We start from the raw sequence: 18535 nt of genomic DNA on the forward strand, positions 1-18535 counted from the left end.
ATTTGCCCTGAGCCTCCCTGTTTTCCTGACCTGTAAACTGGGGGTTGAGAACATGCAACCTGCCATGTAGGATCACTGTGAGAGTTGGGAGAGGTCTTGCACAAAGCTCGGCACACAAAATGGCTCCACCAACTGTGTACTTTACTCTGATCTTATCATAATTCTCCCAGGAATTGAAAATTGGCTCAAACTCCCAACAACCACTGGCATTTCTTCCCAGTCACAACTCGTGGGGGAGAAATATTTGGATGTTTCTCTTTCATAAACATAAGAACTGCCCAAGAGACATTTGAAGTTTTTAAAAGCTTTTAGACAACCACCTTAGAGAAGAACTGCCCACAATAAAGCAAGTCTGAGGCTTGCCCATGAAAAAAAAGAAAATCAGGGGCTTCCTCTATAACTCTGTTTTAAGAATCTTCTCCTTCTCTCAGAAAGTTAATGTTAATCAAAACTTAATAGGATCCTAGCTACTTTCCCAGCTCTCAGGTGTGATGAAAAGAAAATGGGGTTTAAGGTCAGACAACCTGGGGGTCAAAGGCAGGTCTGGGACTGTTGTGTGACTACAGGTAAGACAGTTACCCTCTCTGAACCTCAGTCTCCTCACTTAGAAAACGGAAAAAAGAATCATATCAACGTCATAGGAATGTGAGGAAAGTCAAATGAGATGTAAAAACAGTCTGTAAAATGCAAAACACTATGAAAATGTGAATTGTTATTATTTACTGTTAAGAGAAATGATATCATATTTAACGCTCAATCCCAGTAAACAGAGTCCCTCAGGAAGCCCCGTATCTCTGTGTCCTCCTCCTTTTTAAGTTGGAAGTTGCTATTTACATTTTAACAGTCTTTTCACATTGGTATCTGCTATTATGTCATTTCAAATTGCTTTGGAAAGAGGCAAAGTATAAAAACAAACAACAGCTCCCGGACCATTTATCCTCTGCTCTCAGTTGCATTTGCAAGATGGCGGTAGGATCAGATCTGCTGTCTGCAGCCTGGAACCCAGGACTGGTTTCTCTGGTTGAAGGTAGCCGGTTATCTCAGGAATTGAATCAGAAATGATACTAACCAGCCCTAAAGGAAACTCCACCCCAACCACAGTTACTGAGCCAAGGGGAAGCCTGATCCCAAAAATATTGCCTTGAATCCTCTGGTTTCATACCTTCAACCTCAAAGCATAAATCTGCATTTTGTTTTCTGTAGAATTTTTAGAAGCAACGTGTCTTTTTGAAACTTTGCTTTCTCCACCTACCAGTTTACCATCTATATAGAGATGAAGCCAGCCTGTAACGGGTTTAAAATGAGACAGCCAGGTAGGCGAGACACTCAAGCAATCTCAGCGTTTTAAACACAGAATACATGTTACACAAACACCATTCATAAACCTGAGTCACAGACTTCAGATGGAAGCTGGTACATGTATAAATAGCCTGTGTATGTCAAACACAAGAAAAGAAGGGAAGTTGGGGGAATAAGGTCAAAATCATGGTGCCCAATTTAAACATAATAAAAATCTCAGCCTTGTCATTATTTACAACCCCGAGTACAACTCCTACCCAAGAAGGAGAGAATGTCGAATGGAAAATTCTAAATGAACTAATGTCCTCGTGTTGAACCAAACAGCACGAATGATGCAGCAGCATCAATGCAGCTATAGTTACGTTGTCTCACTTCTCAGCAGCCAGATGCCCACAGCACAGAACTGCCACACCAGCTCTTTCTGGCCTCGGGACTGTTTGGGAAGCCTTAAAAGTTAGTAGTTTTGACTAGTGTTGATTAATTGACTCGCCTCCAATGGCCCTGTGATCGTTTGGGATGACAACAAAACAGTACAGTTTGTGGTGGCGAAGAATTAACACTTTGAACATGTTATCAGTATTTTAAAAAATCATTTTTCCTACAATTTCCCCCCTTCCCACTTCCCAGCCCCTACTCCTGATTTTGGCCATAATTCTTTACCAACATACCGCCCCCAAACTCAGTTCCCAACATCACTGGGCTCTTACAAAGCAGAGCAGAAAAATAGACACCCTTGCAGACTCAAGGCTGGTTACAGCCCAAGGCAAGTCTGCACACCTTCCAGGCCCCGCCCATCGAAGTGAAGGGCGTGGCCAGGGCTTGGAAGAAACACAAGAGTCTCAGGTAAGTCCATGATATCCTTGAGATCTTCAATCTGTCCCACAGATGCAGCCTTGACTCTGGGTCACCCGGTTCCTCAGAGGGCACCCTCCAGCCTTCCAGCCATCACACCCACAGACCAGGAACGCAGCATGAACTTCAGGGAGCCTTTCAATAAAGAGGATTCAGGAAGCAGCAATTCTCATTCAGAAGAGGTTTCGTGTTTCATCACCCCACATGCCCCTGCTGCCCAGAAGGGATCTACAGGCCAAGTGTGGGGTGCGAACGCGGAAGACTGGTACACAGGGCGACCACACGTGTGACAGCGGGCTGGCTCGGGCGCTGGCTGCTGCCTGCTTCCGGCTCCCAATTCCGAGTATCTGCCCATCTCTGTCTGTCACATCCCCACACTGGTCCCTGCTCCTGTCACCAGCAGGATGGACTGCACAGCCTCGGGCCTCTCCCATCTCAGTCTCTGTGGATGTGCGTGGTCTTCGAGTTAAGAGCTCACTAAAGTGTAGATCATGCTGGATGCAAAAAGAAGAGGAAAAAAGACGGCATTAGTGGGAGCCTGCAAAGGACTTAGACGGCCCTTAAAAGAGGCACCTTCCAGAAGCCAGACCCCTGGCTTCTTTTTCATTCCTGTCACTAGAGCAACTTATCTGCTCCCCAAACTCTTCCCTCTTCTACTTCCCACCTCGTGTAACCATTGTTACGAGGCCACACTGTGCCCCTTGGATGAGAGATATGACTGCTCTGAGCGTCTCTCATTATTCTCAACAGGATAATGATTATGGCTGCTATTCCTCTTTTCTGCAATTGCAGGACAGGTCCCCAGGGGTCCGGGGTGCCGTGGATTCTTTATGCCACCAGCTGCCACATGCATATGTGATGGCCATGTCCAGGGGCTCCCAGATTATGCTGGTTAATATGTCAGTGCTGGGGAGAAGCTCACCATCATGACTGTAGGGACGTGTGTGTGAACACAGGCCCTCTGGGCTCACAAACTAAATGAATTCGTAGCTGGTTAATTCCCTGGCCCTCTTGTTTTTAACAAAGTCCAGGCATTAAGAGTATGTGTCTTACGGTGGTGTTCTAACACCACTGAGGAGGGGGTCACACATCCCTGTACTCTTAGAAAGGGCTGCAAGCTAATTCTGCAACAAGGAAGAAGGTTTTATACCAAAATATACACTCTATCTGGCAGAAAGAAAAACAACTCTTTTACAATATAGAGAGAAGAAAGGAAAATCTAAGAAACAAAACCAAAGACAATGAAACTGAAGAATTTTGCTTCTAACCTTCTCCAGCTGCAAAGCCCGAACAAGGCCCTTCTGAGAAGCTCAAGTTCTGCCTTTGAGAACGCAGTACGCCTCATGCTCACAGAGCCTCACCGGTCAGGTCTGGAGCTAGAGCGGTCTTATTTGACATGGGGAAATACAGGGGTCTCTGAAAAGTGGATCACTCAAGGTCACACAGCAAGGCGAGGAGCCACGTCCCAAAACCAAAACCAATGCTCCTTCCGTTATAACACTGAGCCTCATAGTATGTGTTCACTCACTTTCCTTCCCGAGTTCATTCAGTATTTATTGAGTGTCTCCTGAGTGCCAGTCCCTATTCTCAGTGCTGGGAAACAATGATGGAGTATGCAGCCCCATCCACTGCACCGAGGGAGGGTGTAGTTAAGCTGTAGCAACAATAAGGATTGAGCAAGCACCTACTATGTGCTGGGCACAACCAGGGCACTGCAGATACAGAGATGAATGAAACAGATGAAGTCTCTGCCATCAAGTACATCATAAATAACATAACCAGAGTGAGAGAAATGAACAGGAGGGGAGGCAGGCACAACCCAGAGCAACTGGTTAGGCGGGTGGTGCTCCTTAGGTATTAGTATCATTCTGGTTTACACCCTTAATTTTAAAAGGCCTTTATGCTGAACAGGCAGAATCCTCACTGGACTAACCAGTTTCTATTGGTTTTGATTTTAATATTAGCATTAGTATTAATATTCAATCAGTTCAGTTGCTCAGTTGTGTCCGACTCTTTGTGACCCCATGAATCGCAGCATGCCAGTCCTCCCTGTCCATTACCAACTCCTGGAGTTCAGCCAAACCCATGTCCATTGAGTCGGTGATGTCATCCAACCATCTCATGCTGTAGCGTCCCCTTCTCCTCCTGCCCTCAATCTTTCCCAGCAGCAGGGTCTTTTCAAATGAGTCAGCTCTTCGCATCAGGTGGTCAAAGTATTGCAGTTTCAGCTTCAGCATCAGTCCTTCCAATGAATATTCAGGACTGATCTCCTTTAGGATGGACTGGTTGGATCTCCTTGCAGTCCAAGGGACTCTCAAGAGTCTTCTCCAACACCACAGTTCAAAAGCATCAATTCTTCATCGCTCAGCTTTCTTTATAGTCCAACTCTCACATCCATACATGACCACTGGAAAAACCATAGCCTTGACTAGAGGGACCTTTGTTGGCAAAGTAGTGTCTCTGCTTTTTAATATGCTGTCTAGGTTGGTCATAACTTTCCTTCCAAGGAGTGCTGCTGCTGCTAAGTCGCTTTAGTCGTGTCCAACTCTGTGCGACCCCATGGACGGCAGCCCACCAGGCTCCCCTGTCCCTGGGATTCTCCAGGCAAGAACACTGGAGTGGATTGCCATTTCCTTCTCCAATGCATGAAAGTGAAAAGTGAAAGTGAAGTCGCTCAGTTGTGTCCGACTCCCAGCGACCCCATGGACTGCAGCCTACCAGGCTCCTCCAGCCATGGGATTTTCCAGGCAAGAGTACTGGAATGGGGTGCCATTGCCTTCTCCACTTCCAAGGAGTAAGTGTCTTTTAATTTCATGGCTGCAATCACTATCTGCAGTGATTTTGGAGCCCAGAATCTATAAGATCTTCTAGAACTAACACCCAAAAGAGATGTCCTTTTCATTATAGGGGACTGGAATGCAAAAGTAGGAAGTCAAGAAACACCTGGAGTAACAGGCAAATTTGGCCTTGGGGTACAGAATGAAGCAGGGAAAAAGCTAATAGAGTTCTGCCAAGAGAACACACTGGTCATAGCAAACACCCTCTTCCAACAACACAAAAGAAGACTCTACACATGGACATCACCAGATGATCGACACCAAAATCAGATTGATTATATGCTTTGCAGCCAAAGATGGAGAAGCTCTATACAGTCAGCAAAAACAAGATCAGGAGCTGACTGTGGCTCAGATCAAGAACTCCTTATTGCCAAATTCAGACTGAAATTGAAGAAAGTGGAGAAAACCACTAGACCATTCAGGTATGACCTAAATCAAATTCCTTACAGTGGAAGTGAGAAATAGATTTAAGGGACTAGATCTGATAGACAGAGTGCCTGATGCACTATGGATGGAGGTTCGTGACATTGTACAGGAGACAGGGATCAAGACCATCCCCAAGAAAAAGAAATGCAAAAAAGCAAAATGGCTGTCTGAGGAGGCTTTACATATAGCTGTGAAAAGAAGGGACGCAAAAAGCAAAGGAGAAAAAAAGTATTAATATTAAATAAGTAGCCCCTATCCGGGGGTTTCCTGGGTGGCACTAGTGGTAAGGAATCCACCTGCCAATGCAGGAGATGAAAGAGACTCTGGTTTGACCCCTGGGTTAGGAAGACCTCCTGGAGGAGGGCATGGCAACCCACTCCAGTATTCCTGCCTGGAGAATCCCATGGACAGAGGGGCCTGGTGGGTTACGGTCCATAGGCTTGCAAAGAATCAGACACGATGGAAGTGACTTAGCACACATGCACAACCCCCATCACATGTAACCTGCAAAGGTCTCCTGCTCCACAAGGCAACCTGAAGAGGGGGTGGCACTGGATGCTGGGGTGGTTCACGTGGCATAGGGGGCAGAGTCCAGGCTCCGGGGTCAACTGCTAACTGTCAGTTAGGACCTTCGACACATTTCTTAATCTCCATGATGTCATTAGGAACCCATCGGGAACCTCAAACTGTAAAATCCAAAGCCCCTCCTTTACAGGGTTCCCAGTGGCTGTCACTCAAGTCCATCATTGTGCTTGACTCAGAAGCAGCTCTCCGTGCACATGGGTCCCCTTCTGTCCCTGTGAGAATGGCCTGGGCTGACAGTCCTGTGCTCACCACAAGCCCTGGATCTAAGGAGCTGGGAGCCCCTGAGATATGAGAAACAGGGTCTGTAAGGAGCTCTGAAGAGCACCAAGAAGTCAGATTCAACAAAGAAGGCAGAACCCTGATTGCCACTCAGGGTCACAGTGAGGTGGGAGAAGCAGTTGTTTCCCCTTTTGTTTTGCAGACAAAGTCATTAACGAATGTACCATAAAGGCAGAGTCAAACTGAACTAAAGGACAGACAATCAGACAGAATGTCTGGAACATGGTCAGTTACAGGATGATCACAGCCATCTAACAGGCAGGAGCCCCAGCACTGCCCCACAGCTCAGCAGACAGACAGCAAAGTCATGAGGACTCCTATGCCTTCTTCCCTCCAGCACCTTACGTTCCAGCAGTTACTGCAACAAAACTGAAATGAGGGAGCTTGATCTGCCATCCAGACTAAAGCGGATCCCCAGTGAACAGGGCAGGACTGGGGGAAAGTTCTCTCCTTGTTCTGCTAGCTTTGAAGAGGGACAACACTGCCTCTGGGGCCAGGCCCCTCGCCTGTGATTCAGCAGCAGGGACTGCCCACAGCCCCACAAGGAAGCTGAGCACACTCCAGCGAGGAAACCTAACCTCTCTGTTAGCCCAAGGTGAGCAAATCGCTAAGCCCATGAAACCTTGAGTCACCTTCTGCAGGCTTCCCAAGATAAAAAGCAGTCTGAGCCAGCTTTCGTTAAGACACTTGGGCCAATCTGCTGGGCACCTTGAAAAGCTCCAGAGAGGCTTCAGAGACCCTTAGGCTCCTTTCAAATTGAAATAGGCAATGGACCAGGACATTCTATCCAGGAAGAGGACAGAAGTGTCACCCTGAGCCTGAACCAACCCTTGACTCCAACAAGACTGTGGTTAAAAAAAAAAAAAAAAAAAAAGAATGTGGTAGAATATTCTGAATCACCTCCAGGGCTGAGTTATTCCAGAAGGAGTTATAGATGCAGCGCTTCTGAGTCTTCTGGACCCTGCGGATGCAGAGACGAGAGGAGGTGGACCAAGCAGCATCTCCAGGATGATGTGTAGCCCTGCAATTCTGAATCAGCAGATCTGAGACCAAGAATCTGCTCTGTTAAAAAGCACACCCTCTTCACCCCCTGATCCTAAGGCAGAAGATCCAAAGACCACATTTCGATAAAGACTTCCTAAAGATTCCCCTAAAGGAAATCAACCCTGAATGTTCACTGGAAGGACTGATGCTAAAGCTCCAATGCTTTGGCCACCTGATGGGAAGAGCCAATTCATTGATAAAGACCCTAATGCTAGGAAAGATTGAGGGAAGGAGGAGAAAAGGGTGACAGAGGATGAGATGGTTGGATGGTATCATTGACTCAATGGACATGAGTATGAGCAAACTCCGGGAGATGGTGAAGGACAGGGAAGCCTGGTGTGCTGCAGTCCATGGGGTCGCAAAGAGTCAAACACAAATAAGCAACTAAACAACAACAAAGATTTTCTAAGAGCTACCAGTTAAGAGCTCAGTCTTTGGGACTGAACTTGAGAGGGACTTCCAGCTTTGTCACTACGAGCTGTGACTGTGGGAAAATGATCTAATGTCTCAGACTCAGTTTTCTCATTGTCAACATGAGGGCAATAATAACATTTAGCTCATACACTAGGCAATATACATCAAGCTCTTAGCTCAAAGCATGGCTTGGCTTTTTTAAAATTTTTAATTGGAGGATAATTGCTTTACAATGTTGTGTTAATTTCTGCCATATATCAACATGAATGAATCAGTCATAGGTATACATACATATGTCCTCTCCCTTTTGAACTCCCCTCCTACCCCATTCCACCTCTTGAGGTTGTCAGAGAGCACTGGGTTTGAGCTCCATGTGTCACATAGCAAATCCCCACTGGCTGTCTATTTTATATATGATAATGTACGTGTTTCCATTTTGCTCTTTCGTCTCTCCCTCTCCTTCCCCCATTGTGCCCACATGTCTAGTCTATGCCTGTGTCCCCACTGCCACCCTGCAAATGTGAACCATCTTTCTAAATTCCACATATATGCATTCATATACAATATTTGTTTTTCTCTTTCTGACCTACTTCACATAGTATAATAGGCTCCAGGTTCGTTCACCTCATCAGAGCTGACTCAAATGCATTCCTTTTCATGGCTGAGTAATATTCCATTGTATATATGTACCACAACTTCTTTATCCATTCATCTGTTGATGGGCATCTAGGTTGCTTCCATGTCCTAGCTACTGTAAATAGTGCTGCAATGAACATTGGGGTACATGAGCCTCTTTCAGTTATGGTTTCCTCAGGGTTCAGTTCAGTTCAGTCGCTCAGTCATGTCCGACTCTTTGCGACCCCATGAATCGCAGCATGCCAGGCCTCCCTCTCCATCACCAATTCCCGGAGTTCACTCAGACTCACGTCCGTCGATCAGTGATGCCATCCAGCCATCTCATCCTCTGTCATCCCCTTCTCCTCCTGCCCCCAATCCCTCACAGCATCAGAGTCTTTTCCAATGGGTCAACTCTTCGCATGAGGTGGCCAAAGTAGTGGAGTTTCAGCTTTAGCATCATTCCTTCCAAAGAAATCCCAGGGCTGATCTCCTTCAGAATGGACTGGTTGGATCTCCTTGCAGTCCAAGGGACTCTCAAGAGTCTTCTCCAACACCACAGTTCAAAAGCATCAATTCTTCGGCGCTCAGCCTTCTTCACAGTCCAACTCTCACATCCATACATGACCACAGGAAAACCCATAGCCTTGACTAGATGAACCTTTGTTGGCAAAGTAATGTCTCTGCTTTTGAATATGCTATCTAGGTTGGTCATAACTTTCCTTCCAAGGAGTAAGCGTCTTTTAACTTCATGGCTGCAGTCATCATCTGCAGTGATTTTGGAGCCAAAAAAAATAACGTCTGACACTGTTTCCACTGTTTCCCCATCTATTTCCCATGAAGTGATGGGACCAGATGCCATGATCTTCGTTTTCTGAATGTTGAGCTTTAAGCCAACTTTTTCACTCCCCACTTTCACTTTCATCAAGAGGCTTTTTAGTTCCTCTTCACTTTCTGCCATAAGGGTGGTATCATCTGGATATCTGAGGTTATTGATATTTCTCCCAGCAATCTTGATTCCAGCTTGTGTTTCTTCCAGTCCAGCGTTTCTCATGATGTACTCTGCATAGAAGTTAAATAAGCAGGGTGACAATATACAGCCCTGACATACTCCTTTTCCTATTTGGAACCAGTCTGTTGTTCTATGTCCAGTTCTAACTGTTGCTTCCTGACCTGCATACAAATTTCTCAAGAGGCAGATCAGGTGGTCTGGTATTCCCATCTCTTTCAGAATTTTCCACAGTTTATTGTGATCCACACAGTCAAAGGCTTTGGCATAGTCAATAAAGCAGAAATAGATGTTTTTCTGGAACTCTATTGCTTTTTCCATGATCCATCGGATGTTGTCAATTTGATCTCTGGTTCCTCTGCCTTTTCTAAAACCAGCTTGAACATCTGGAAGTTCACGGTTCACGTATTGCTGAAGCCTGGCTTGGAGAATTTTGAGCATTACTTTACTAGCGTATGAGATGAGTGCAATTGTGCGGTAGTTTGAGCATTCTTTAGCATTGCCTTTCTTTGGGATTGGAATGAAAACTGACCTTTTCCAGTCCTATGGCCACTGCTGAGTTTTCCAAATTTGCTGGCATATTGAGTGCAGCACTTTCACAGCATCATCTTTCAGGATTTGGAATGGCTCAACTGGAATTCCATCACCTCCACTAGCTTTGTTCATAGTGATGCTTTCTAAGGCCCACTTGACTTCACATTCCAGGATGTCTGGCTCTAGGTCAGTGATCACACCATCGTGATTATCTGGGTCGTGAAGATCTTATTTGTACAGTTCTTCTGTGTATTCTTGCCACCTCTTCTTAATATCTTCTGCTTCTGTTAGGTCCATACCATTTCTGTCCTTTATCGAGCCCATCTTTGCATGAAATGTTCCCTTGGTATCTCTAATTTTCTTGAAGAGATCTCTAGTCTTTCCCATTCTGTTGTTTTCCTCAGGGTATATATGTGCAATAGTGGGATTTTTGGGTCATTTGATAGTTTTATTGCTAGTTTTTTAAGGAATCTCCATGCTGTTCTCCATAGTGGCTATATCAATTTACATTCCCATCAACAATGCAAGAGGGTTCCCTTTTCTCCACACCTTCTCCAGAATTTATTGTTTGTAGATTTTCAATGATGACCATTCTGACCAGTGTGAGGTGACACCTCATCATAGTTTTGATTTGCATTTCTCTAATAATGAGTAATGCTGAGCATCTTTTCATGCGTTTATTAGCCATCTGTATGTTTTCTTTGGAGAAATGTCTGTTTGGGTCTTCTGCCCACTTTTTGTTTGGGTTGTTTAAATACTGGGTAAATGCAGCTGCTTTCTGCCTGCCCCAGCCTAACCCAAACTCCAAGGCAAGGCCCCTCTTCCTCGCCCAGCTACTGCCTACCAGACCACTTTGAGGATAGCTCTGGGTACCTGGAGATATTGTGGCCTGGTGCAGAGAGGGACAGGAGAGCAAAGTGACAGGTGAGACACCTCAGGGATGAGCCCAAAAGGAACAGGAAGGAGGAGAAGACATTTTCAGAAAAGGCACTTCCTGGGGTATCAAACCACAAGACAGTCTGTTTATAGCTATCCACTTCATTAGGATGTTCTACTCAGAAGTGAAGTGAAAAGAGGGGAGACTCTCGAAACAGAATTACAAAGTCAGCATGTTTTATTTAATTAGAGTGGTGTTACATAATATTGGGAGAATTGTGAGTATAAGCATTTAAGGACCCAAAATGCCCATTTGTGAAGCGTGACTGCCCCAGGGGGTCTCTGTTATGGTCCCCAAGAATGCTTTCACATGAAACTGGGGGTCAAGGGGCGATAAGGCTATGCATCCACGGCCACTGGTGAACTGACTGTCTGAGCTGTGGAGCTGCTGGGGGCAGGGAGCCCTATGGAGGAGTAACCAAGTGCACTTTACCAACAATCTCCTAAGAGGGGTTGGCAGAATGTGTTTTCACTGTGTAGCTCAAAGGCTGCACCTGTCAGCTGGCAAGGTAGGACCTTGTGCCCCTCCCTCGCCTTCATACAGAAACTGTTAGATGGCTCCAACCGTCCCTGACAGGCCAGGACTCCAATGCTCAAAGGCCTGATATCCCCTCCACTTGCTACAGGAGTCAAATCCATAAAGAAGAGCAGAAACTCACCAGTAAAGGTAGTAGAAGAAGGAGAGGAGATAGAAGGCCAGCTTACACCACGCCTCCTTCTGACAGTAACTCAAGGTGTCTGCGTTCATGACCACCGGTGGGTCATAGGCGAGCTCGGAGCTGTCTGCTGGACAGTGGAAATACCTGCAGGGAGAGCAGACAGACCGTCATCAGTTCTGAGACCTGGGAGGGACATGGGAAGTCACCCGGGCTGAGTCCTCCTGATGCCTGGCTTCCCTCTGAGGAGTCACTGCCAAGCAGTCATCTGCATTCTGCCAGAATCACTGCCCAAAATACAGCCCAGGAATCACTAACCAGTGGCTCAACCACTATCCTCCAGCAGGTGGTAACACCCGAGTATGCAGATCCACCAGCGTCACATTCGCCCCACAGGTGACAGAAGGAAACCATGTCACTTGGGAGGTACCAGGAAGAGCCTCCTTTCTCCAGGGATGTGGGTGGGTGAAGGGTGGTCTGTGTTGTGGGCAGGTGGGGGGGTGTCTGTTATGTGTACAGATCTGGGCATCACTAGGGGCACAGGTGTGTGTGGACGTCAGTTGCATCTCTGCCTCCCAGTGTTGCTGTACCATAATTTTACCATAAATATTCACTACTTCAGATTAAACATTAATTCCTTTTGGATTATCCTCCTCCCAGACCCTCTTTTAAAATCCCGGATACTCTGGAAGGGACATCACATTCCCACTTGAGTGCGGAGGAGTTTACAGGTAATTTTCTCCTTGAGAGAAGGACGAAAATTATAAAAAGAACATCGGCCATTGCAGGGAGAGAGCTGCTCCAGAGGGAAACGGGGTGAACCCAGAGAGCGCTGGGAGGAGGGGGCAAATGCAGACTTGGTGTCATCTTCAAAACATCGCCTTGGCGCAGCGTGAACCCGCTGTGCTCACAGGAGGGGAGAGACTCCAGCTGTGCTGGGTGAGACCTCGGGAAGTGGTCAGGAGGTGAGTCTTGCCCCTGAGGCTGTCCATCTGTCTGGCCCTTACAAAGACACTGCCCCCAGGGTCTCAGCCAGCACCTCATTCAAAGCCAGAGAACAAAGTGCAGCTGAAATCGCTCTGCAGCTGCTTTTCTGTCAGCCTGGTGAGGGAATCAGGAAGCCGGATGCAAATTAGTGGCTCCTGTGAGGCTCTGGGTCCCGCCGTGGTCCTCGAGGGAAATGGAGGACCAGGCGAGGGGTCTGATGGGCTTAATCACACCGGCTTTGAAGAGCATCCCCGTAACGCAGCAACTCCCGGAGCTGGTATTTCAGTTCCCTCTTCATCCCCTTCAGAGGACTGCGCTGACATTATCTGTCATCCACGCTGTGCCAAGAGGAAATCACAAGCCAGATTCAATGACATCTGCCAGCTCACAGCCCTCCAGGCCACTCACCGCTCCTCTTCCTTGGAGCAGATTTCAAAACCTATTTGCTTTTGCTGTGGCCTTGTTCCCAGGTGACATCATTAAGTGGAGGCAAGGGTGGCAGGGGGGCTGAGTGGCTCAGGGACTGAGCTTCTTCGGGTCAGCCATTAACCTCTCTGAACCCCAACTTTCACATCTGTAAAATGGGACTGAAACTGCTTACTCCAAAGGGCTGCTGTGAAAACTGTGTGAAGTGATGGGTCCAAATAATCTCAAAGAACAGATGCTGAACAAAATTCCTGCTGTTCTACTTGTAATTAAGCGAACTGAGAGCTAAGCAGAGGGGGCTTTAACTGCCCTAGAAACATCGCTGGGCTGGACCTTCGGAGAGGAGAGGTGGGCAGAAAGGAAAGAGAGGGGGGTTCAAGGACTCTGATTTGTAAAGGACACTTCCCTTCCTCAATCCTTTTTCTTTCATTTTCTGGGTACTTACAAACTGCCAGAACTATGCTAGATCTGTCAGGGATTCAAAAACATAAGGCTAACTTCCTACTGGCAAGAAGATTGCAGTCACTTCCTTATACACGGAAATGTTCCAGTGTAACGGCATGGCTGGCTCTCCCTCCCTTCCTTGTGGAGGGGTGAGAGCCCTAAGAATCAGTGCACTAACCAAACTTCGGCAAATAAATCACATTTTTGATACCCTGGATTAACAACGAAGTGTTTGAAGAACTTTGGGATAAATGACTTTTAGAGGGAGAAGAGCCAGCCGTCAGGTGACAAGGACATGACCTGTGTTCCCTACAGAAATGGACCTGCCATGTCCCAGCTGAGTAATGCTGGGTTGTGACTCAACCTTGGTAAGTCTTTGTGACCTGTGTGTACAACCCACCTTTTTGTTGTGGATATTGGAGGAGGCAGACATGAAAAGTCTCTGGGTGGGTACTCAATCCATTTCAACACCATAATGTTTCTATTTGACTTCTCTTTAAATTCAGATTTTAGTAGGTTCCGTTTAGTTCAGTTCAGTCGCTCAGTCGTGTCCGACTCTTTGCAACCCCACGAATCGCAGCACACCAGGCCTCCCTGTCCATCACCAACTCCTAGAGTTCACTGAGACTCACATCCATCGAGTCAGTGATGCCATCCAGCCATCTCATCCTCTGTCGTCCCCTTCTCCTCCTGCCCCCAATCCCTCCCAGCATCAGAGTCTTTTCCAATAAGTCAACTCTTCGCATGAGGTGGCCAAAGTACTGGAGTTTCAGCTTTAGCATCATTCCTTCCAAAGAAATCCCAGGGCTGATCTCCTTCAGAATGGACTGGTTGGATCTCCTTGCAGTCCAAGGGACTCTCAAGAGTCTTCTCCCAACACCACAGTTCAAAAGCATCAATTCTTCGGCGCTCAGCCTTCTTCACAGTCCAACTCTCACATCCATACATGACCACAGGAAAAACCATAGCCTTGACTAGATGAACCTTTGTTGGCAAAGTAATGTCTCTGCTTTTCAATATCCTATCTAGGTTGGTAATAACTTTTCTTCCAAGGAGTAAGCGTCTTTTAATTTCATGGCTGCAATCACCATCTGCAGTGATTTTGGAGCCCAGAAAAATAAAGTCTGACACTGTTTCCACTGTTTCCCCATCTATTTCCCATGAAGTAATGGGACCAGATGCTGTGATCTTCGTTTTCTGAATGTTGAGCTTTAAGCCAACTTTTTCACTCTCCACTTTCACTTTCATCAAGAGGCTTTTTAGTTCCTCTTCACTTTCTGCCATAAGGGTGGTGTCATCTGCATATCTGAGGTTATTGATATTTCTCCCGGCAATCTTGATTCCAGCTTGTGCTTCTTCCAGTCCAGCGTTTCTCATGATGTACTCTGCATAGAAGTTAAATAAGCAGGGTGATAATATATAGCCTTGACGTACTCCTTTTCCTGTTTGGAACCAGTCTGTTGTTCCATGTCCAGTTCTAACTGTTGCTTCCTGACCTGCATACAAATTTCTTAAGAGGCAGGTCAGGTGGTCTGGTATTCCCATCTCTTTCAGAATTTTCCACAGTTTATTGTGATCCACACAGTCAAAGGCTTTGGCATAGTCAATAAAGCAGAAATAGATGTTTTTCTGTAACTCTCTTGCTTTTTTGATGATCCAGCGGATGTTGGCAATTTGGTCTCTGGTTCCTCTGCCTTTTCTAAAACCAGCTTGAACATCTGGAAGTTCATGGTTCACTTATTGCTGAAGCCTGGCTTGGAGAATTTTGAGCATTACTTTACTAGCGTGTGAGACGACTGCAATCCCTGACCTTGGACGTGGGGTAGCTCCTCTTGGCTGCCTCCCCTTGGGCATGGGGTCCTCCCAGCTTCTGCCCCTGACCTCGGACATGGGGTAGCTTTTAGTAGGTTACCTTTACATAAAAGGACTTTCGTATGTAACTGAATCATCTTCATTCCTCCCTAAACCTGCATCCTGCTCTTGGTCACCTCCTAGCAACCCAGCCTTGACATGCCCCCTCTTCTTCACCTCCTGTTTCCAATTATTGGCCAAATTATGTCCAGTTTACCTCTCCAGACCTCTCCCCCTCTTCTCTCTTCATCCCAACTTCCATTACCTGGGACAAGCCTTCATTCTTTCCACCTGGAATTTCACCAGAACCTCCTAATTAGATTTCGTCCTTAAAATTTCACCCTCCTACCCAGCCTTCCCGCTGCTGTCAGGGTCACCATCCTAAAAATTGGATCCGGCAATGTCATTTTCCTCCTGGAAAACTCCTGAGAGAGAGCCATTCCCTACAGAAGAAACGTTTCCAACTTCCTGCCAAGTCATTTCAGACCCTCCACACCTGATCCCCAGCTGCCAACCCCATCTCTGCTCCCTTTCATCTCAGGACCACTCAGCCAACCACACTGAACAACCGCTGCTCCCCAGAACACCAGGAGCTCTCTTACCTCTGAGCCTTTGCACAGGCTAGTCCCCTAACCTCGAATGTGCTTTTCCAGATTTCCCAGTGCTGCCCCTCCATTCCTCTACATTCTATCCATGCTCCTCATACACCTGGTAAGAATATATTTCCCTCCACCACTAGGGTATATATTCCTTGAAGGTAATATTATATTTTACATTCATCTTGGAATCCCCCACAATGTCTGGCCCATAGTATGTCTTCCATATGTTTGCTAAATGAAGGAGTGAATGTTCCAGACGTGACTAAATACAGGCTATACTGTATGGTATGATGACAATGATTAAATGTTTGTGGGGGATCAAAAGTGTGGCTCATTTATCTGTACAACTGCATCTTTTACTACTTTGGTATATGCTTCCCCCACCCCCAACCCACCTTCTATACCCATATGGTGATTCTCTTTTACAAAAAGCCCAAATCATATGATCTGATGCATGGTCTTAGCAGGGAATAGAACATTTAAAATCAGAACTGTCCCAGAAAATGTAGCCCATCTGGTAGGTGGGTTATTTTTATTAAGATATAATTCATATGCCAAAAAATTCACCTTTTAAAAGTATACAATTCAGTGGTTTTTAACATACTCACAGCATTGTACAACATCACCAGTATCTAATTTCAGAACAGTTTCATCAATTTCAAAAGAAAATAGCGTACCCATCAGCAGTCACTCCTCACTCCCACTCCCTTCCAGCCCCTGGCAATCACCACTCCACTTTCCATCTCTATAGATCTGCCTATTTCGGACATTTCTTATAAATGGCTTTTTGTGATTGGCTTCTTTCCTTGTGGCTCAGCTGGTAAAGAATCCACCTGCAATGTGGAAGACCTGGGTTCAATCCCTGGGTTGGGAAGATCCCTTGGAGAAGGGAAAGGTTACCCACTCCAGTATTCTGGCCTGGAGAATTGCATGGGGTCGAAAAGAGTATTCTGGCCTGGAGAATTTCCATGGGGTCACAGAGAGTCAGACATGACTGAGCGACTTTCACTTCACTTCTTTCACTTGTAATATGTTCAGGCTTTGTCCATGGTGTTGCATGTATCAGCACTTTATTGGTTTTTATTGCTCAGTAACACTCCATTGTAAGGATATTTCACATTTCATTTGTTCATTCATCTTTTGATGGACATTTGGGTTGTGTCTTTGTTGTTGTTTTTTAGTCGCTGAGTTGTGTCTAACTCTTTGCGACCCCATGGACTGTAGCCAGCCAGACTCCTCTGTCCATGGGGTCTTCCAGGCAAGAAAACGAGTGGGTTGCCATTTCTTTCTCCAGGGGATCTTCCTGACCCAGGGATCAAACCCACATTTCTTATGTCTCCAGCATTGGCAGGCGGATTCTAGATTGCTGAGCCACCAGGGAAGCCTTGGTTTTGTCTACTTTGTGGCTACTGTGAATAATGCTATCAGATCAGATCAGATCAGTCGCTCAGTCGTGTCTGACTCTTTGCGACCCCATGAATCGCAGCACGCCAGGCCTCCCTGTCCATCACCAACTCCCGGAGTTCACTGAGACTCACGTCCATCGAGTCAGTGATGCCATCCAGCCATCTCATCCTCTGTCGTCCCCTTCTCCTCCTGCCCCCAATCCCTCCCAGCATCAGAGTCTTTTCCAATGAGTCAACTCTTCACATGAGGTGGCCAAAGTACTGGAGTTTCAGCTTTAGCATCATTCCTTCCAAAGAAATCCCAGGGCTGATCTCCTTCAGAATGGACTGGTTGGATCTCCTTGCAGTGCAAGGGACTCTCAAGAGTCTTCTCCAACACCATAGTTCAAAAGCATCAATTCTTCGGTGCTCAGCCTTCTTCACAGTCCAACTCTCACATCCATACATGACCATAGGAAAAACCATAGCCTTGATTAGACGGACCTCTGTTGGCAAAGTAATGTCTCTGCTTTTGAATATGCTATCTAGGTTGGTCATAACTTTCCTTCCAATGGCTGCAGTCACCATCTGCAGTGATTTGGGAGCCCAAAAAAATAGTCTGACACTGTTTCCACTGTTTCCCCATCTATTTCCCATGAAGTGATGGGACTAGATGCCATGATCTTCGTTTTCTGAATGGTGAGCTTTAAGCCAACTTTCTCACTCTCCACTTTCACTTTCATCAAGAGGCTTTTGAGTTCCTCTTCACTTTCTGCCATAAGGGTGGTATCATCTGCATATCTGAGGTTATTGATATTTCTCCCGGCAATCTTGATTCCAGCTTGTGTTTCTTCCAGTCCAGCGTTTCTCATGATGTACTCTGCATATAAGCCTTTAATGCTGATCTGTGAGGGTTGAGGCTGTGGTTAGTGGAATCTATAGGAAGAACCTTCCCTTACTGGACTGCTATCTGAGAGCAACTTGCAGAGAAGGCTTTGGGGTAAGGGTAACCTGGGAAGGGGTGAGAGGAAGGCACAGCTGGCTGGTCCATGTGGGGGATGTCATCTCTACATGGCAGGCTGCCTGAGCAGGAAAGGGAAGGATGGAGCAGTCCCAAGCAGACTTACCTCCAGAAGTGATAGAAGAGTAGAGGGACATTCAGCCCCAGGGTGAGCCACTCCTGAGCACACAGGAACATGATGCAGAAGAGGCTGTGGATGGAATATTCCGGCAGCACCAGCTGAAGAGGAAGCAGAGACACAGGCCTGAGTGAGAAGGAGGAGAAGTCCCACTCCGGCCTCCACAGCATCTGATGTCTGCCTGGATACTGCCTCCAACATGCTGATGACACACAGCC

The 18535-nt window shown here is 46.5% G+C and overlaps 1 protein-coding gene across 13 annotated transcripts in view; it reads right to left on the reverse strand.

The window, feature by feature from the left end:
• Positions 1–697: 697 nt before the first annotated feature.
• CNIH3 (cornichon family AMPA receptor auxiliary protein 3) overlaps positions 698–18535 on the reverse strand; it is a 179363-nt gene continuing 161525 nt past the window's right edge. For 5 of the 13 annotated variants that reach the window (XM_086345158.1, XM_086345156.1, XM_086345155.1 and 2 more), the window contains 4 exons: positions 18306–18418; positions 11490–11633; positions 7179–7239; positions 698–2645 (listed from right to left, as the gene is read on the reverse strand). In XM_086345158.1, coding sequence (XP_086201284.1) covers positions 2325–2645; positions 7179–7239; positions 11490–11633; positions 18306–18376 — 597 coding nt within the window. In that variant the 5' untranslated portion in view covers positions 18377–18418 and the 3' untranslated portion in view covers positions 698–2324. Of the gene's footprint in view, positions 2646–7178; positions 7308–11489; positions 11634–16291; positions 18084–18305; positions 18419–18535 lie in introns of those variants that run through there. The other 8 variants (XM_086345162.1, XM_086345169.1, XM_086345170.1 and 5 more) reach the window with 4 other exon arrangements.

Source organism: Bos grunniens, chromosome 16 (genome assembly GCF_055505025.1).
Source record: "Bos grunniens cultivar Pamir isolate PY7600 chromosome 16, Bosgru_T2T1.0, whole genome shotgun sequence".
Taxonomy (NCBI): Eukaryota; Metazoa; Chordata; class Mammalia; order Artiodactyla; family Bovidae; genus Bos; species Bos grunniens.